This window comes from Rhinolophus sinicus, linkage group LG13 (assembly GCF_036562045.2).
Source record: "Rhinolophus sinicus isolate RSC01 linkage group LG13, ASM3656204v1, whole genome shotgun sequence".
In the NCBI taxonomy this organism is placed as follows: domain Eukaryota; kingdom Metazoa; phylum Chordata; class Mammalia; order Chiroptera; family Rhinolophidae; genus Rhinolophus; species Rhinolophus sinicus.
Window position 1 is genome coordinate 21,435,455 of NC_133762.1, and position 15,397 is coordinate 21,450,851.

The window sequence follows — 15,397 nt, forward strand, 5'->3', positions numbered from 1 at the left end:
TGGACGTCTTCCTTCTATTAAAATCCTTCTTTGAAAAAAGGTCTGTGTTTGGCATTTTACCTCCTTTCTCACTGATTCCGTGACTTCCTTCCAGGAATTCCTAGTTTGTTTTAGAGGATGGTGGTGGAAGAGTTCCTACTTCCCCTATGAGGGGCCATGACAGAATAGTTAGTTGTATTTAAACCACAACCTTCTTAAATATTTCAAATCCTTTGCTATCTGGTAAATGCAAATCCCTCAAGCTCAGCAGGGCTTCCCCAGGACATGGGAGCTTTTACTTTGGTCAGTGAAATAGTCTCTTATGTCTCTCTCTCTATATCTATATCTATATCTATATCTGTATCTATCTATATATATAGATATATATATGTATATATAATTTTTTTTTAAGGAGGGCGCAGCTCACAGGGGCCCATGTGGGGATCGAACCCACAACCTTGGTCTTATTAGCACCACGCTCCAATCAACGGAACTAACCGGCTGCCCCTTATCCTTATGTGTCTTTCTTTATGGGGAGGCGGCTGAGCCCAGGCTCAGAACAACAGGGCTCCTTGCAAAAGGGAGAAAGCTCTTTGATTATCTTTAAAGACAGCCTTCTCCCCTTGAAAGTACTTGGAAGTATTTCATGTTATGTAAATACACGGATTAAAGCAGAGAGAGTGGTGCAATCTGTTGGCTTGTGAATGTTTATTTTCCATCATTTTTAAAAGCTCATTATGTAAAGTAAAAAAAAAAAAGGGGGAAGAAAGAAGTGTTTCCAAGCGTGTAAGACAAATCCCCTCACCATCTTCATTTTCCCATCCACACTCTCCAAGAGAGGAAAGACAGACAGAGGAAGCACAACCCCCCAGGAAGAAACGGAGTATCTACACGACACTTCTTTTGATGGGTGACAACATTCTGTGAGACAACCTCTGGAAAGTTGAGAGAACGGCAGAAACGTTTTAAGGGGTCACAGCAAAGAGCTGGAAGGGTCTCCACTTTGCAAACCCTACATAACCTGCAGACTTCTTACTCACTAATGTGTCAGCTAGTATAAATTCATCAGAGAGAAAAACATTCTCTTTGATCTTTTGTATGTCTTTTCATTTAGGTACCTTCGTAGTTTCATTGTTTACCATTTACCCAGTGCTTCATTAGTAAGGACAGTTCACAGGTTTTCAACTCAGCCAGGCATCACATAGTAATGTGATGTAAGTAATTCGCATTGAAAATCTCACTTGAGGTTCACCATCCCATGAAGCAGATGCCACTATCCTATTTAAGAGATGAGAAAGCTGAGGCACAGAGAGGGTGAGTCAGTACCCCAAGGTTGCTCAGAGAGCAGGAAACAGAACCGAAGTCGAACCCAGGCAGTTTTGACTCCCGAGTCCACCCTGTTAACCTATAAATTGGAGTGTTTGGCACAGACTGCACCACAGGACGGCATGTGTGTTTCTGTAAGTGAGTGAACCACAGAGTGTGCCTCTGGAGAAAGGGATGGGAAGCTGATGAAAACATTTTAACTTGGTTGGGTAAGTTGTGTGGTTATTTACCAGAATTAGAGCCTGCACTAAGAATTTGGGAAATAACTTAAATGTAATCACTGGTAAATAACAATACATTCGTAGAGCTGAATAGTATACAGCCATCAAAAAAGAACAAGGTAGAGTTTACATGAGCTGAAATGGAACAATCTCCAAAATATGGTATTACATTTTTTTAAAAGGTAAGATGAGAAACTGTGCAAATGGTATGTGTCCATTTGTGCATCTTCCTGGAAGATTTAGATAAATCGTTGGGGCTCCCCCTCTGGCCGGGGTAACTAGAGCCCAGGAAACTACAGAGATTTGGGATTTTAAAAAACAAACATGCTTTCAGTCTGTGTTCATTGGCACCGTTTGAATCTTTAAGCCATGTGTACATGTTCTGCTTTTTCAATATAAAAATCTAGTTTTAAAAATGTGTTCTGCTCTATTGGAAGAAAATGACTTCTGTGTTGGTGAACATAAGCTCCCGCCTGTTGTGACCCCTTCAGCCCCATCTCCTCCCAGACTTGACAGAAGGGAACCTCGACTCCCAGTTAGTCTTTGTCTTGGCTGAAAGCAGTTTGGGCACAAAAGCATCTTGTATCCCGGAAATCCTCTGTGAACTTCCGGACAACTCACACGGTGGACACAACTGCCATAGCCCCACCCTCAGCGGGCCTGTGCCATTTACCGCATCCAAGATGCTGAACGGTGCTTGAGGGGTTTCTGAGAAGCAGCCGATTCCATCAGTGCATCTCTCTCGCCAGCTCGCTGAGAGCAGCACCTCAGCTGTCAGGAAGGCACACAGAGCGCACCACACACCCATTCCATTCAACGGGGTCTGGCTGCAGGGCATCCAGAAGCACAGTTTAGGCTGGAAGAAGCTTTAACGGGTTTTCTGTCCTGGCGCCCCCGCAAGTTAGAGAGGCAGCAAGTGAGTCTGCAGGAAGATGGGGGAGGCTCGTTGCCCCCTCATCACTGCGCCCCCTCCCCTTTTGGTCGGCAGCAGAATGACATGGGGCCTGTGCACAAACAGTAGGCCAGACAGGACGGCCTCCCACGAGGGGACCTGCCACCAACATCGACAATTAGGAGAGTAGTCACAGGACACCTCAGCTGTGTCTTGCATGCGTGTGACACTGGGGAAGGCAGTGAGAATAACCCTTTGCTCCTTTCCTTGCGCGTGGAGTGGCGCTACGAGGTCTGCAGTTGAGAAGGGAACACCAGACAACCCGCCCATCTCTCCTCCTTTTCTCTCCTCATCCATCATGTCCCCTCTTTCCCTCCCTCATTTAATGTCTTCCGTTTGTCCCTTCATCTTCCTCGCCTCCTCGGTTATCATCTCCCTCGGAAATAGTTTCCAGGAAGCTGTTACCTTAACTTTTTATTTTTTCCTCTTGCGTTTCAGTAGCTTTCCTTAGTAACATTTACATTTAAAATGAAAACCCCACAAGCTAGAGAGAACTGAGAGTCACTTAAGAGAGTAAAGCGCTGTATTCCATCATCAGAACTTGCCCTGAGACTTGCGACCCTATTAAAGTGAGTTCCCTTTAATGTGTCATGGCTGACGTACTGAGGGAATTAGTTTGCACTATTGCACAGCTGAGACACTAGTCTGCACTTCATTCTCAGACATATTTAGAATTTTTTAAAGGAGGTGACAGCTAAGTAATTTCTTGCATCGTCTTAACAACATGAAGAGTTGTTCTCTTGGAGCTGTTTCTAAAACAAATTAGCAAAGTCGTTAAATGAGAGATGCTGAGAGAAAACTCTTTTTTTGTGGTTAACACTGATTTGCCAGATAGGCTAGCAAAATACCCGAGTTTCTGCTTCAGCTCCCCCTTTGCAGAAGTTGAAAAGTTTTTCCATGAGAGGCTCCAGAGTGTGTAGAAAATGATCTGAAGTCGTTTAACTGAAATTCCATTTTCCCAAATACTTTGATATTCAAAGTAACATTTAAGGTCTTAAAAAAAAAAAAAAAACTTCACTGAGTAGAACATAGCTTTTTAAACAAAATATAAATTCTTTTTTGTTTCAAAATTTGGCCCATAAAACAACTTCCAACTATTTCCAGTGGCGTGATAGTTATTTGGGAAACAACCTACTTTCTTAACTCAGGGGTAAAAAAAATGGAAACAACAAGTAATGGACCTCTTTACACTGTTAACTCAGAGTCCCAAGCAATTCCAAAGGTACAGGAAAGGGATGCCAGAGGAGACAGACTCAGGTACTCACATTCGCCTTCATCTTCATCCTTTAAAGAAATTATTTTTAAAGGAGATTATTCCACACTCTTGGAAACACCGACAGAAACTGCTTCGGAAGGGAAACCTTCTGTACTAGTTGGTGCTGGAATGCTGTGAGGTTTGGGGTCTGCAACACTTGTGCCCAAACAGCGCTCTTTCTGCAGCTGTCCTTGTCAGGCGATCTGGGCTGAGAACAACGGCCTGGGGGGGTGGGGGGGGGGCGAGGCCGGTTACATAATACATGTCCTGTGGTTCCCTCCCATCCATCCGGATACAAATGGCATCACGGAGGATTTATCGGGAGGCACTGGGAGCACAGAAGGGAATAAACCTGGTGACCTTGGAAGTGACAGGTGATTGAGCGAAAAAGAAAAACTTATATAAAAGAGGGATTCCTTGTTTCCCTAACACCTGTGAAAATGACCCTGGATGATGGCATATTCTGTGAATAAGCACGAACCCTAACTGATTTCTCTGTGAGAACGTTGCACTCTGATCCCTCCAGCTTTGAATTCCTCAATTTGATGCTTCAGATGAAAAGGCCACTCATTACGGGACTTCCGTCGCCGCAGAAGGCACTGCGGACTAAAGGGACTTTGAGGAAGAGTCTGTGGTCAGAAAAAAATTCCTAAGCTGCCCAGTGGAAAGGAAACATTTTCTTCCCTGACGCCTCCACGCTGTGGTTTTCCAATCGGTTTGGGGCTTGGGCAGATAGGCTTGTTTGAATATACTACTCATGGGAATTTTGCTAACTGCACTTGTAGTGCTTCATTGATTCGACAGTTACTTATTAAGCACCTGCTGTATGTCTGACAACCCGTGCTGGGGGGGAGTGAGGTGAACCAGGTCCTTTCATCTAAGCTCAGGATTGAATGCAACAGGAGAGATCTCCCGGGCCTTCCAGTAATCGATGTTTTTGGATATGGCCCAAGATGGTCCACGTTCTCCCAAACTGTCTCTGTCGCCTGAAGAGCCTGGAGGTCCAGAGCCGTCTCCCCCACCTCTACCGCACCCCCTTCAGGTCCACTCCTTGCTAGCCTAGGCCCTGAGTTATTGTTTAAGACATTTAGTTTGGAAGAAAAGAGCAGTTTCGAGCAATATTGCATGAGGGGAGTGGTTGAGAATTCAGCCCTTGCTGGTGAGAAACTCATGGAGGGAGGAGGGAAGTAAGTGAGAATGTCTCGGTCCTCAGTGTCCTCCTCTGAAACTGAGGGGGCTTTTAGGGTTCCCACCCATCTAGCTGCAGCGACGGTATTTTGCATGGCTTCCTTTCTTACTGTTATCTCTTAGTTCATGAAAACCATAGCAAGATGAAAGAAAAGAACAGGTAGGTTCTTTTCCTTTCTCATTTCCTTTCTTTTTGGGGGAGGTGGAGGAGGTGGGCACAGAAAGAAAAAGCATGGAGACAAAAGAAGGTGTTGTGTGTTATTTGATTGGTCATAAGCAGTTATACCAACTCGAACTAGGAGAAAGTTTTGTCACTGTTTCTTCAACTTTATGTGTCAGCTACATGTTCCTGTCACATCCATGAGCCATCTGTACATTTTTGTTTTACATAAGTAAAACATGAAACCAAGCCAATTAAAAACAACACACTCTCCCTAAGCAATGCTACCTATCAAATTACAAGTTTGATGAGCTAGTGTGGGGACAGAGCCCCAGAAAGCAGTTCCAGGCTCTCGGCCTCACATAGAAAGGTGCTGGCTCAGGTAGTAAATGGCCATCAACTGTGATTGTATGGCCATCAACTGTGGCTAGTTGGCCGTCAGCTGTAACCAGTGAGCCATTGGCCACTAATATAACTGCTGTGGCTACGCTAGCAGGAAAGTGGGGGCTAGCAAGAAGATGGTGGCTGAGCCTGCAAACGGCGCAGTGAGGGTTGCAGATTGCAGAAAAGCGGACAGCAGGTCGCACGTCGTGTGAACCCAGCCGCCAGTGAGAATATAGTGGCATGACTCCCCTACCTATGGCTCCGTGGGTGTCCCTTTTTGGCCTCGCCATATCCTGCGTTCTTATGTGGGGAGCGGGACCAGAGACCCCGCAGGCCTCCCTGCACGACAGCTAGTTTTAGTTTTTCCTAATGCACATTCAAATACATAACTAGCCTTAAAAAAATGCTCTATCTGTATAGTGCACCTAAAATCATCTCGTGTGCCAGGGCTCAAGGTCCCTGCGGGGTGTGATGTTTCTGATTGATTAGGAAGAGTTCAAAGCTGTTTAATGGATCACAGAGAAAGGAGTGAAGGTTCGCTTGTTTACTGAATTCTCCATTGCCTGGGGTCATTTTTAGGGGTGCTAGGCAAGCAAGGGGCCACCTGTTATTTAAGCTCTTTTCCTCCCATCCTGTTGGTGTGCGTTTATTCCAGCTCACTGGGTTTACTTGTTGTCAACAGTGGGCTACAGATAAACTCATCTCATGCCTTATTTGGGACCCCACAGGGAAGGGTAGGGAGAAGGTGTGTCACTGGCCCTATTGCTTTCTCAGGGCTTGTTGATCCCCCCACTTTGGTGAACATCATGTAGGAAAGAAGCAACTTTGAAGTACTTGCTCCTAGCAAGCGACTCTTGCCTTTTCAACCTCGGGGCAGATTTAAATCCTGAGCCCAAAGCACTTTTTACTTTTTGTTAACCAGGTGGCAAACCATCCAAGGCAGAGGGACCCTACTGCTCCCTTTTTCCAAAGCGCCCCTGCCCCCCCCCCGCCCCCCCTTTCACACACAATGACTGACTGTCTGGTCAGGTCTTAACAAAAGCTGCTCTTGATTTTAAGGAGAAGCAACAGTTTAAAGAAAAAGAGCAACACTTTACATTCACCAACTTATAAACGTCTGGAGAAATTCTCTCTGGAGGAAGCAGCCGGATGAGGAGCCCAGACTCGCCCAGGAGTCACTTTTCAGTGGTTTGGAGGCGTTTTAAGAGGCGGCAAAGCCTCAGTACGAGTCCAGGTACCACAGGACACACAGTGGCTGGACACTCCGTTCTCGGGGGCTTACACAGGGGTCCTCTTCCATTCCCATCAACAACGGCTTATAAGGAACAACTTGGAAACCATCCCTAAAATAGTAATTTCCCCTTTTTGCAACTCATGATGGAGCATTTGAATATCAGTCTCAGCGGCATCTTTTTTTACCAGGCTCCCACCTTCCTTCTTTGAAGTTATTTCCTCTCCAGGCACTTGTCATTTCCTCCCTTAGTCATCACGGTTCCAAAACGACGAGGCTACATTTCTATGGTCACTTCCCCATTTCATTATCGCGTAGGCCACTTGCCTTTGAAGAGTTTTGTAGCAGACTTTGAAACTCGTGGGGTTTTGGTGTTCTGTTTAGCTTTCTTTGCTTTTTTTTTTTTTTTTAGTGAGCTCTAGAGCATAGATGTTAAGAGATTAACGGTTATTAAGCTACTAAGCAGGGAAAAGGATAATATAATGTTATGGCTGTTTTATTAACTATAATGACAATGTTTCGAGTATTGAGAAAGAAGACTAGAGACTTCTGTTCTTTGTGGCCTTTAGGACAGTGCCTGAAACAGAGTAGGCACTCCATATCTGCTCACTAAACGAAAGGTTTTGTTTGTCTCAACAGAAAATGGAAGGAAGGAAGGTTGGCAGAAAAAAAAAGTTTCAAATAAAAAACAAAAAGGTACATAGCACTTGTAGTTGAATACAAGTATTCACAACATCATTTACTGCTCTTTCTGCTCACATCCCCGGACAGTCTCAAACACCAAATGTTTTGTTTTGTTCAAAAGATGGAGCCAGCAATTCTTCTCAGTGTCCACGGGGACTAGCACGGCTCCGTCCGAAATGGAAGACGAAGCCGCCTGCCCCGTCTCCTAACTCATATCCTGCTTCTGTTGTTTCCTACTCACAGTCCACTTACTGCATAGCAGCTTCAAAACATAAATCAGACCATGTCACCTCGTGCTTTAAATAGGCCAGTGGCTTCCTTGCCAATTAGGAGGCACTTCTAAGTTCTAACAGGGCCCCCTGGCTTACCTTTGAAATCTCACTTCCTACCACCCTCTTCCTTTGTCTACTCTGGTCCAACCACAATGGTTTTTTCATGGATACTTTATTCTGCTGAATCCACTCCTACTGCGGGGCCTCTGCACTTGCTGTCCCTTCTGCCTGCAGTGCTTTTCCCATCTCTCAGGCCTCCAGACAGGCCCTTTGTGGCCATCAGCTCTACCAGTTCACCTTGATTTCTTTTCTTTATGGCAGTTATCCCCACCCAAAATCACTATGTCCATTTACTCATTTACTGACTTTCGGAACCTCCAGAGCCCAGTAACTGTGTTGGGTGAATGGCTGAACAATGAACAGTGAGTTGTATTTTCAAGCTGGTGCTATGCCTGGGCTGTTTTGCCTTGTGAGGTGGGTGAAGGGATGAAGCTTCTGGACAAGGTCAGAGGGCAGCCCCTGGTCCTTGGGACCTTGACTTCAAGCCCTGTAACCTTGACTTCAACTGCAAAGGCTCAGATCTAAGACAGCATCTGACTATGGCAGAAGGAATGGGCCAAGTCTCAGGAATCTAGGCTGAATGTCGGACAGGCTGGGGCCAGGTAGGGGTCAGAGAGCTGCGAGCCGGGGACAACCGCTGCTTCCAGACATCTGACAACTCGGAAGTGCCGTTCCTGTCCCCTAGGCAGGGCTGTGTCACAGGGTTCCAGCTGCACTTCCTGTAACCTCCCATTCGTCCCCACACACCAACATAAAGCACTTATTGAGCATCTACTAAGTGCAGGCCCTACTCTAGGCACAGAGATGCAGTGCTGAACAGGAAAGCCGGTCTGTCCTTCACAGAGCTGACTTTGCAGAGGGGGAGACAAAGGCAAGACAATTTCAGATCTTGGCAAGTAAAGACGAGACAGACGATGAGAGTGACGGGGTGTGTAAGGAAGGGGAGGCGATTTAGACAGGGTGGTTTAGAGAGGCCTCCGGGAGGGGGAGGTGCTGGAGTGCAGGACCCATGCGATCCAGCGTCCGTGAGCGAGGAGCATTCCGAAGCAGGCGACCGCGGGGTGAAGGGAAAGGCACGGAGGCAGGGGAGCTGGCAGGAGTGGGATCAGGCGAGGCCTGGGGCCCCGGCGAGTTCTCCACAGGCGATCACATGTGATCCCACTTACCCTTCTTCGACAAAGACAGTATAAAACGCCGTGCTGACCATCTCAGAGCTGCTCAAGGTACAAGGGGAGCCTGGAACTGCTCCCCACTCAGAAACAAAGTGGCTCAGTCATCCTCCTTCACTTCCTGGGCATTTGCCCCAGTGAGACAAGGTGTCTATGCACCAAGATGCTAATTTCAAGACCACCTCTACTGGTGTGTGCACGCAGACACACACACACACACACACACACTCACACACACTCAGACGTAAACCCAATTTGCCACAAACAGGACTGAATCACTAACGGTTATGCAGACTCCATATTCACAAACAAGGCACTTTTCGAACTACCAAAAATCCAAAGCAAGGACTTACATATAATGAAACCACATATTCACCTTGTCTTTCAGACCTAATTTCATAGCATTTCTTGAGTGGCACCAAACATGGAGTCAACCAGCGACAGTCCAATGAGCCCATGAAAGAGTTAGGTGTGAGTCACCACTCTGCACAATGATTTCTACTGTTGTTGCAATCGTACTATTTGAGGCCAGCGTTTCCTATCACTAATAACATGATGTTTGTTTTTCAGTTTTCTCCTTGTTGCATAAAACAATTACGGAAAAACATAATGGAAGCCAGACGAATTCCACGAAATCTGCCATGCACAAAGGTGAAAGCTCCACTGACCTGGAACTTTTGGTCAGCCAATAACACCACTAGGGCATGGCTGGGAAGGGCAGTCAGTGCCCACCATCCAGTGAACACAGGCCAACTTCAGGATCTGCAAGGTGACCTGGGTGCCCCGACTGAAAGTGCTGTAAAGGCAGTCACCTAACCTGAGAAGCACCTACGCAGTATGACCCCGAAAAGCATTGCGTTACCATTTGAAAAGCAATCGAACAACGACGTAGGCATTAAAAATAACGAGGTAGACCGACGGTGCTAAAATGAATGGAATGGAAATATGTGCTTTTCATTGTAAAAGGCCAGAAGCTCAACCATCATTCGGTTACTGTTCCTATTTGTGTAAAGCCTTTTAAAAGTATAGTATCGTCTGTGTGTTTTGACAGTTCGGGAGGGATACCCAAGAAACCATGAGCTGAGGTTGCCCCTGGACTGGGAGTTGAAGACTGGGGTTCTTGCCCTGGTATATATGTCATTACTGGGCGGACTTAGCCTACATGAGCTGAGACGCCATTCAAGGAAGACGTGGGCTGTCCACTATGGTCTATGGACCAAATCCAGATGACCCAATCGGACGGTTAAGAATGATTTTATATTTTTAAAGCGTTGTAAAAACAAACAAGAATGTGCAACAGAGATCACAAGCGGCCCTTAAAGCATAAAACACGATCTGGGTCTTTAGGAGTTTGCTGGCCCCTGGTCTAAGGGTCAGAATGTAGTGAGCTGGTTAAGAGCTGGGCTCTGGGTTCAGTCTGCCTGCGCTACACTCTCTACTCACTAGTGGGTGACCCTGGCAAGTCAAGGAATCCTTTCCTTGCCTGTAAAATGGGGATAAGAATAACACCTCTACGTCATAGAGACATGAGGCTGCAATGGAAAATGCAAGTAAGAGCACTGAGCACCGGGCCTGGCAGGTGGAGAGCCGGCACGTGCCAGCTATTCTTATCTGTTTAACATTGATAATAGGACTTCATGGGTTGCCGGGAATATCAACTATAAGTTACATGCGTATGTTCATGTTAATCACAAATTGTAAAGTGCTATGGAAATTAGTTAGGCAGAATAAGTGGCACATACATAAAAAGAAGTCGGGACCATAAAAACATTTGGGATGTTCAGGAAAAAATCAATGTTATGAAAGCAAAGCGTAGCAGATTGTTCTCGATGAAGGACGACGGAGACCTGACAAACAACGCAATGTGTGACCCTGGAATGAATCCTGGATCGAAAAAACAGACAAACACACAAATAACAACAGCCAAAAAGAGCTGGAGGGGAGAGTTTTGGAAAATGGGAATGTGGGCTGAATATCAGAATGGCACGATTCATTCAACGGTAAATTTTCTCGGGTGTGATAATGATATTGGAGCTGTGTAGGAGAATGTCCTTGTTTTTAGGAGCCATGCGGACATAGTTAGGGGTGAAGTATCATTACAGCGGCAGTTTCTTTTCAAATAGTTTGACAAGATCAACAACAGCCAAGTGTGTGCCTGTGACTAAATATATACAAATAAACACAGACACATGTGACAAAGTGCCAGGAATCAGTGAGGCTTGGTAAAGGACACACAGGGGTTTACTCAATTATTTGCTTTCCATTTTCCTAATGGCTAAGAAATTTTCAAAGAAAATAGCTGGGTGCAATATTCCAGCTAAGACATATGCACACAATCTGTATAGGAGAAGGTGTCCCGGGTTACTGAGCTATAAATGTCACTAACGGCACCTATAATTACTACGGTAATAATAAATAACATATTTAATTCATATAAGCAGGCTCCCCATTTAGTCATCGTCTCAGTCCTTGTTTTCCTGTTCTACTTAAAATTTTAGACGGCGTAGCCAGATTATCCTTGAGCTTCACTTTCCTTGTGTCTGAGCAGTTTTTTATTTTTTTCTTGGTAGCCATTTCAACTTTCTAAATAGTGACTCCTTTGGATTCACGTTACAGACTTGAGCTCTGCTCACACACATCAGTACAAAAGTTAACGTGACAATAGCACAGAGCCTGCCCACTGTGGACTCAGCACGGGAGGCTGGCACCCAGATGCGGCTCTGTCTGGGGAAGAGCACAGAATCCATCGGGACCCTTGGGGGTGCCACTGGGTGACTCCAGCCTCTAGAGAAAAGAGAGCTCAGGGTGCGCTGAGGTCTTGCTCAAGAAGTTTCTTAGAAGATGAATGGACACAAAGAGATAGGCTGTGTTCTCATTGCCAGAAGCTGGTTTCTGCTAGAAAGTCATTTCCATCCACCTCTGAATCAAACCGGTAACGGGCTTTACAGCACATACATTTGCACATTTCAACTTCCATCCAACCCTCCCATCTCCAACTTACACCTGACTAGTATCCACCCTTTGAGTTCCACCCTAGGAACTCAGAACAAAAACAGGTGACTGTCCTAAACTGTAACAGGTTGTTTGGCCCCCTGCCCACTCACGCAGCCCCCAGCACTCACCTTGGGCGCTCCGTCCTTGAGGCTCGCTCCCTTCATGGTGGTGTGAGCTGGGTTCTCTGAGCTCCACGGCTGATATCTCCGGCTTCAGAGGCGGGTTATGCAATGTCACTGCATGCTTCTGGCTGCTTCTCAGAAACTGAATTCTATGGAGCTATCTGACAGCATGGGAAATTGTCAAGAAGACTCACAACAGGCAGACTTTCTGGAAAGCAGGATCAGAGTACAAACGCACGGGGTGAAGGAGGGGAGACCAGAAATCCAGGCCACACTCAGTGCATGACGGTCTCACTTCATTTATAAGTAGTGTCTGTCACACATTTGCTGTGTGAAACCACAAAAGAAGAAAAAAAAAACCACTCTTCTGCTTTAATGGGTTCAGTTCCTACTTTGCAAAGCTCAGTGTATGGAATGCAGCATCTTTGTCCCTCGAACACTGTGGAACAACTCCCACCAAACAGACCAAGCTGGATTCCTGATCGCCGTCAGCGTTCCATCCTTCCTGCTCCCAAAAACTTGCCCTGCAACAGCCAGGAGAAAACAAGCCAAGGGGACTGCCTTAAAGGACCTCGGCACACCAGAGCTTCCCCGCTCAGGGCCACCCTTCTCCCTGCTCTGACCCCCATACCCCCCTCCTGGTCTTTGCTCCCAACACTTAATGGTGACCATTTCCTGAGTGCTGACTCTGCATGGGGGGGCGGGGGAGCTAGGCTGAGCGCTTATCAATACAGTTATATTTATCTCTTAATCTCGCCAACCCACTGTCTGTACTTGAAACCAGAGCACTAGCTCATGTAATGTTCAGTGTTACTTGCTAAGTCTTTTTGCTTTCCCTAAATTCAGACTCAGCATCCAGAGAGGTCCTACAGGGGAGCAGACTCCTTGACAGGCATGTTCGCAGTTTTATTTCATTTAGACAAACTAGTACCCAGCCTTCCTAGCCAGGCTCATGGTCTGTCTCCAACAAGCTGTCTCACCACTTGCTCCCTTCCTGCGATGACAGCACTTACGGTCCAGTCTGCTGGTTATCTGTATGTAGTTCCTAAAAGTCTGGGCACTGGGATCTACTGATGGAAAGAACTGGCTGACTTCTGGCTGAGATAATCCGTATTTTAAATTGTTATCATTGTTGGAAGTTCCAATGGGACCAAGTTACTTCTGGGACCAAGTAAGGGACGTGTTGCTGATGGGAACAGATAACAGGGAGGGAACAGGGACCCCGCATCATGAACACAAACTGAATATGCAACAAGTTGAAAGTGGAGATCCAGAGAGAGGAGGGCAGAGGTGGGAGAAGTGGGACGAACTGCTTCCTGAGGAAGGTAAAGTATGAGAAGCTGGGGCAGATCGCTTTAGAGGCAGAGCTGGGACACCATGAATATGCAAAAAAAAAAAAAAAAAGGATGGAATTAGCAAGTTCCATTTAAGGAAAACAAGCACTGGTATGAAAGAGCAATGAGTCATAAAGGCTGAGGTTATAAATGGCAGCCTGGACTAGCGGAAGTATTTTATCGTGTTAGTCGTTACAGACAAGACACATCATTAAAACGGTACTACTGCAATGCACAGTGACATCGGACGGCAAAGGGCCCTACAAAGCAGCAGGTGACTTCCGGGTTAAAGGTTGGTGCGCTTCTTTGCCCCTGCATTCTGGCTCTAACAGATCCTCTGGGCTGGTGGGCATGGAACACGTAGCATCTCAGGGGAGGAAGGTGACGCTGTACTGCCGAGCTGAGGCTGAGGTTTGTTTTCCAGGGCAGGAAGCTATAAACCCAGATTCGACACTTCCATATATATATATATACACACACACACACACACACACACACACACACACACCCATGGGGAAAAATTCCAAAGTAGGATGTTCAGCCCATCCTTTTTCTTCATTATTTTCTAAAAACCACATATCCCTAATATTTGGGGGGCGAGAGGGGGAGAGGTTAATTTGGTCACACAACCACACTACATAGTTTCTTCAATAAATAAACTGCGAAGGAGGGGAAAAAAGACAGAGGTGGAATCTAAAGATCAAAAGAAATCTAAGAGACACATCAAATCACAAGGTATGGGCCTTATATGGATTCTAATTCAATACAAATCATTGATTAGGAAATTTGAACACTGACTAGAGATGTGATAATATTAAGTCATTGATGTTACTATTTTAAGGTACACTGATGTTAGATTGTTTTAAAAAGTCCTTATCTGAGATATATCCTGAGATACTTATAGATAAAATATACCTGAAATTCATTTCAAAACAATTCAAGACAGGGGAAGTGGATAGAGGTGTAACAAGATTGGCCATGAGCTTAAAATTGGGGAGTCTGACTGATGGGCCCATAGGGATTCACTGTCTTATACCATTGACACTCAAAAAAAGAATAGTTTTATTAAGATAAAATTCACATACTACAAAGTTCACCCTTTTAAAGAGTACAATGCATTATTTTGTCAGTATATTCAGAGTTGTGCCACCAACACCACTCGCCAATTTCAGAACGTCACCCCAAAAAGAAACCCCATATCCATTAGCTGTCACTCTTCATTCCCCTCTCCCTGAGCTCCTGGTAGCCTTTTGTATACATTTGGGAAAAAGAAAAAAGGAAGGATAGACACACTTGCTCAAGGTCACCCAGTGAAATGACAGACAAAATGTGAACCCAAGTCTTTTTTCTAAAAAAGACTTCAACCAACTCAGGTTTGGCCGAGTCCCGTCACCTTGTCCAACTCCTGACAATGATTCTTCCTGATACTGAAGGGCCAGCCCGAAGTTGATAGTACAGATCAGAATGCTGTAATTTTTTACATGTCTTTTCTTAGGAAAAACAGCCTTGACCAAAAAACCAAAACCAAGACACACCGGTAATAGGATTTGGCCCTGAAATTAAACAGACTAACTCCTACATAGAAACAGGTGTAGTTTTTGTGAATACAACCCCCTCGACTTCTCGTCTGGTATTGGGTCCCACTGCGATTCTTCTGAATGAAAGGCCTTAGGACACTTTGTTGCAATCCATTTGTATTTACTTCTTAAGGCAAATGAGTCTCGTACGTGCACACACACTGCACTAGTTCATTTTTCTAGGAAACTGGCTGGCTTTCGTAACATCCCGTTGACCCAGAGCTGAAACCGCTCAAGTTCAAAGGAAGTTAGGGAGACGCTCATGAGGTAATTAGCTCCCCTTTCCTGACAAACAGGCTGCTGAGAACAGTATTTTGGATTAATTTCCATTTCCAAACCTCGTGAGTCTGATCCTCACTGTTCTTCAATGAGCTCCCAATACTGCATGTGCAGAAGATGGCTTTTGTACTGGTTTCTGTCCACTTTTCTAGTTTTCGTGAGGCCTTCCAGCTCTCAGGCTCCTGGAGTGGTGGCAAGCACTGCACACTC

The 15,397-nt window shown here is 45.6% G+C and overlaps 1 protein-coding gene across 2 annotated transcripts in view; it reads right to left on the reverse strand.

Moving 5' to 3' along the window:
• Positions 1-12,465, reverse strand: part of CASS4 (Cas scaffold protein family member 4) — a 31,140-nt gene extending 18,675 nt beyond the window's left edge. Inside the window, exon 1 of one of the 2 annotated variants that reach the window (XM_019726106.2) lies at positions 3,744-3,900. In XM_019726106.2, coding sequence (XP_019581665.2) covers positions 3,744-3,761 — 18 coding nt within the window. In that variant the 5' untranslated portion in view covers positions 3,762-3,900. Of the gene's footprint in view, positions 1-3,743; positions 3,901-12,003 lie in introns of those variants that run through there. The other variant, XM_019726105.2, reaches the window with a different exon arrangement.
• Between the last annotated feature and the right edge of the window lie 2,932 nt (positions 12,466-15,397).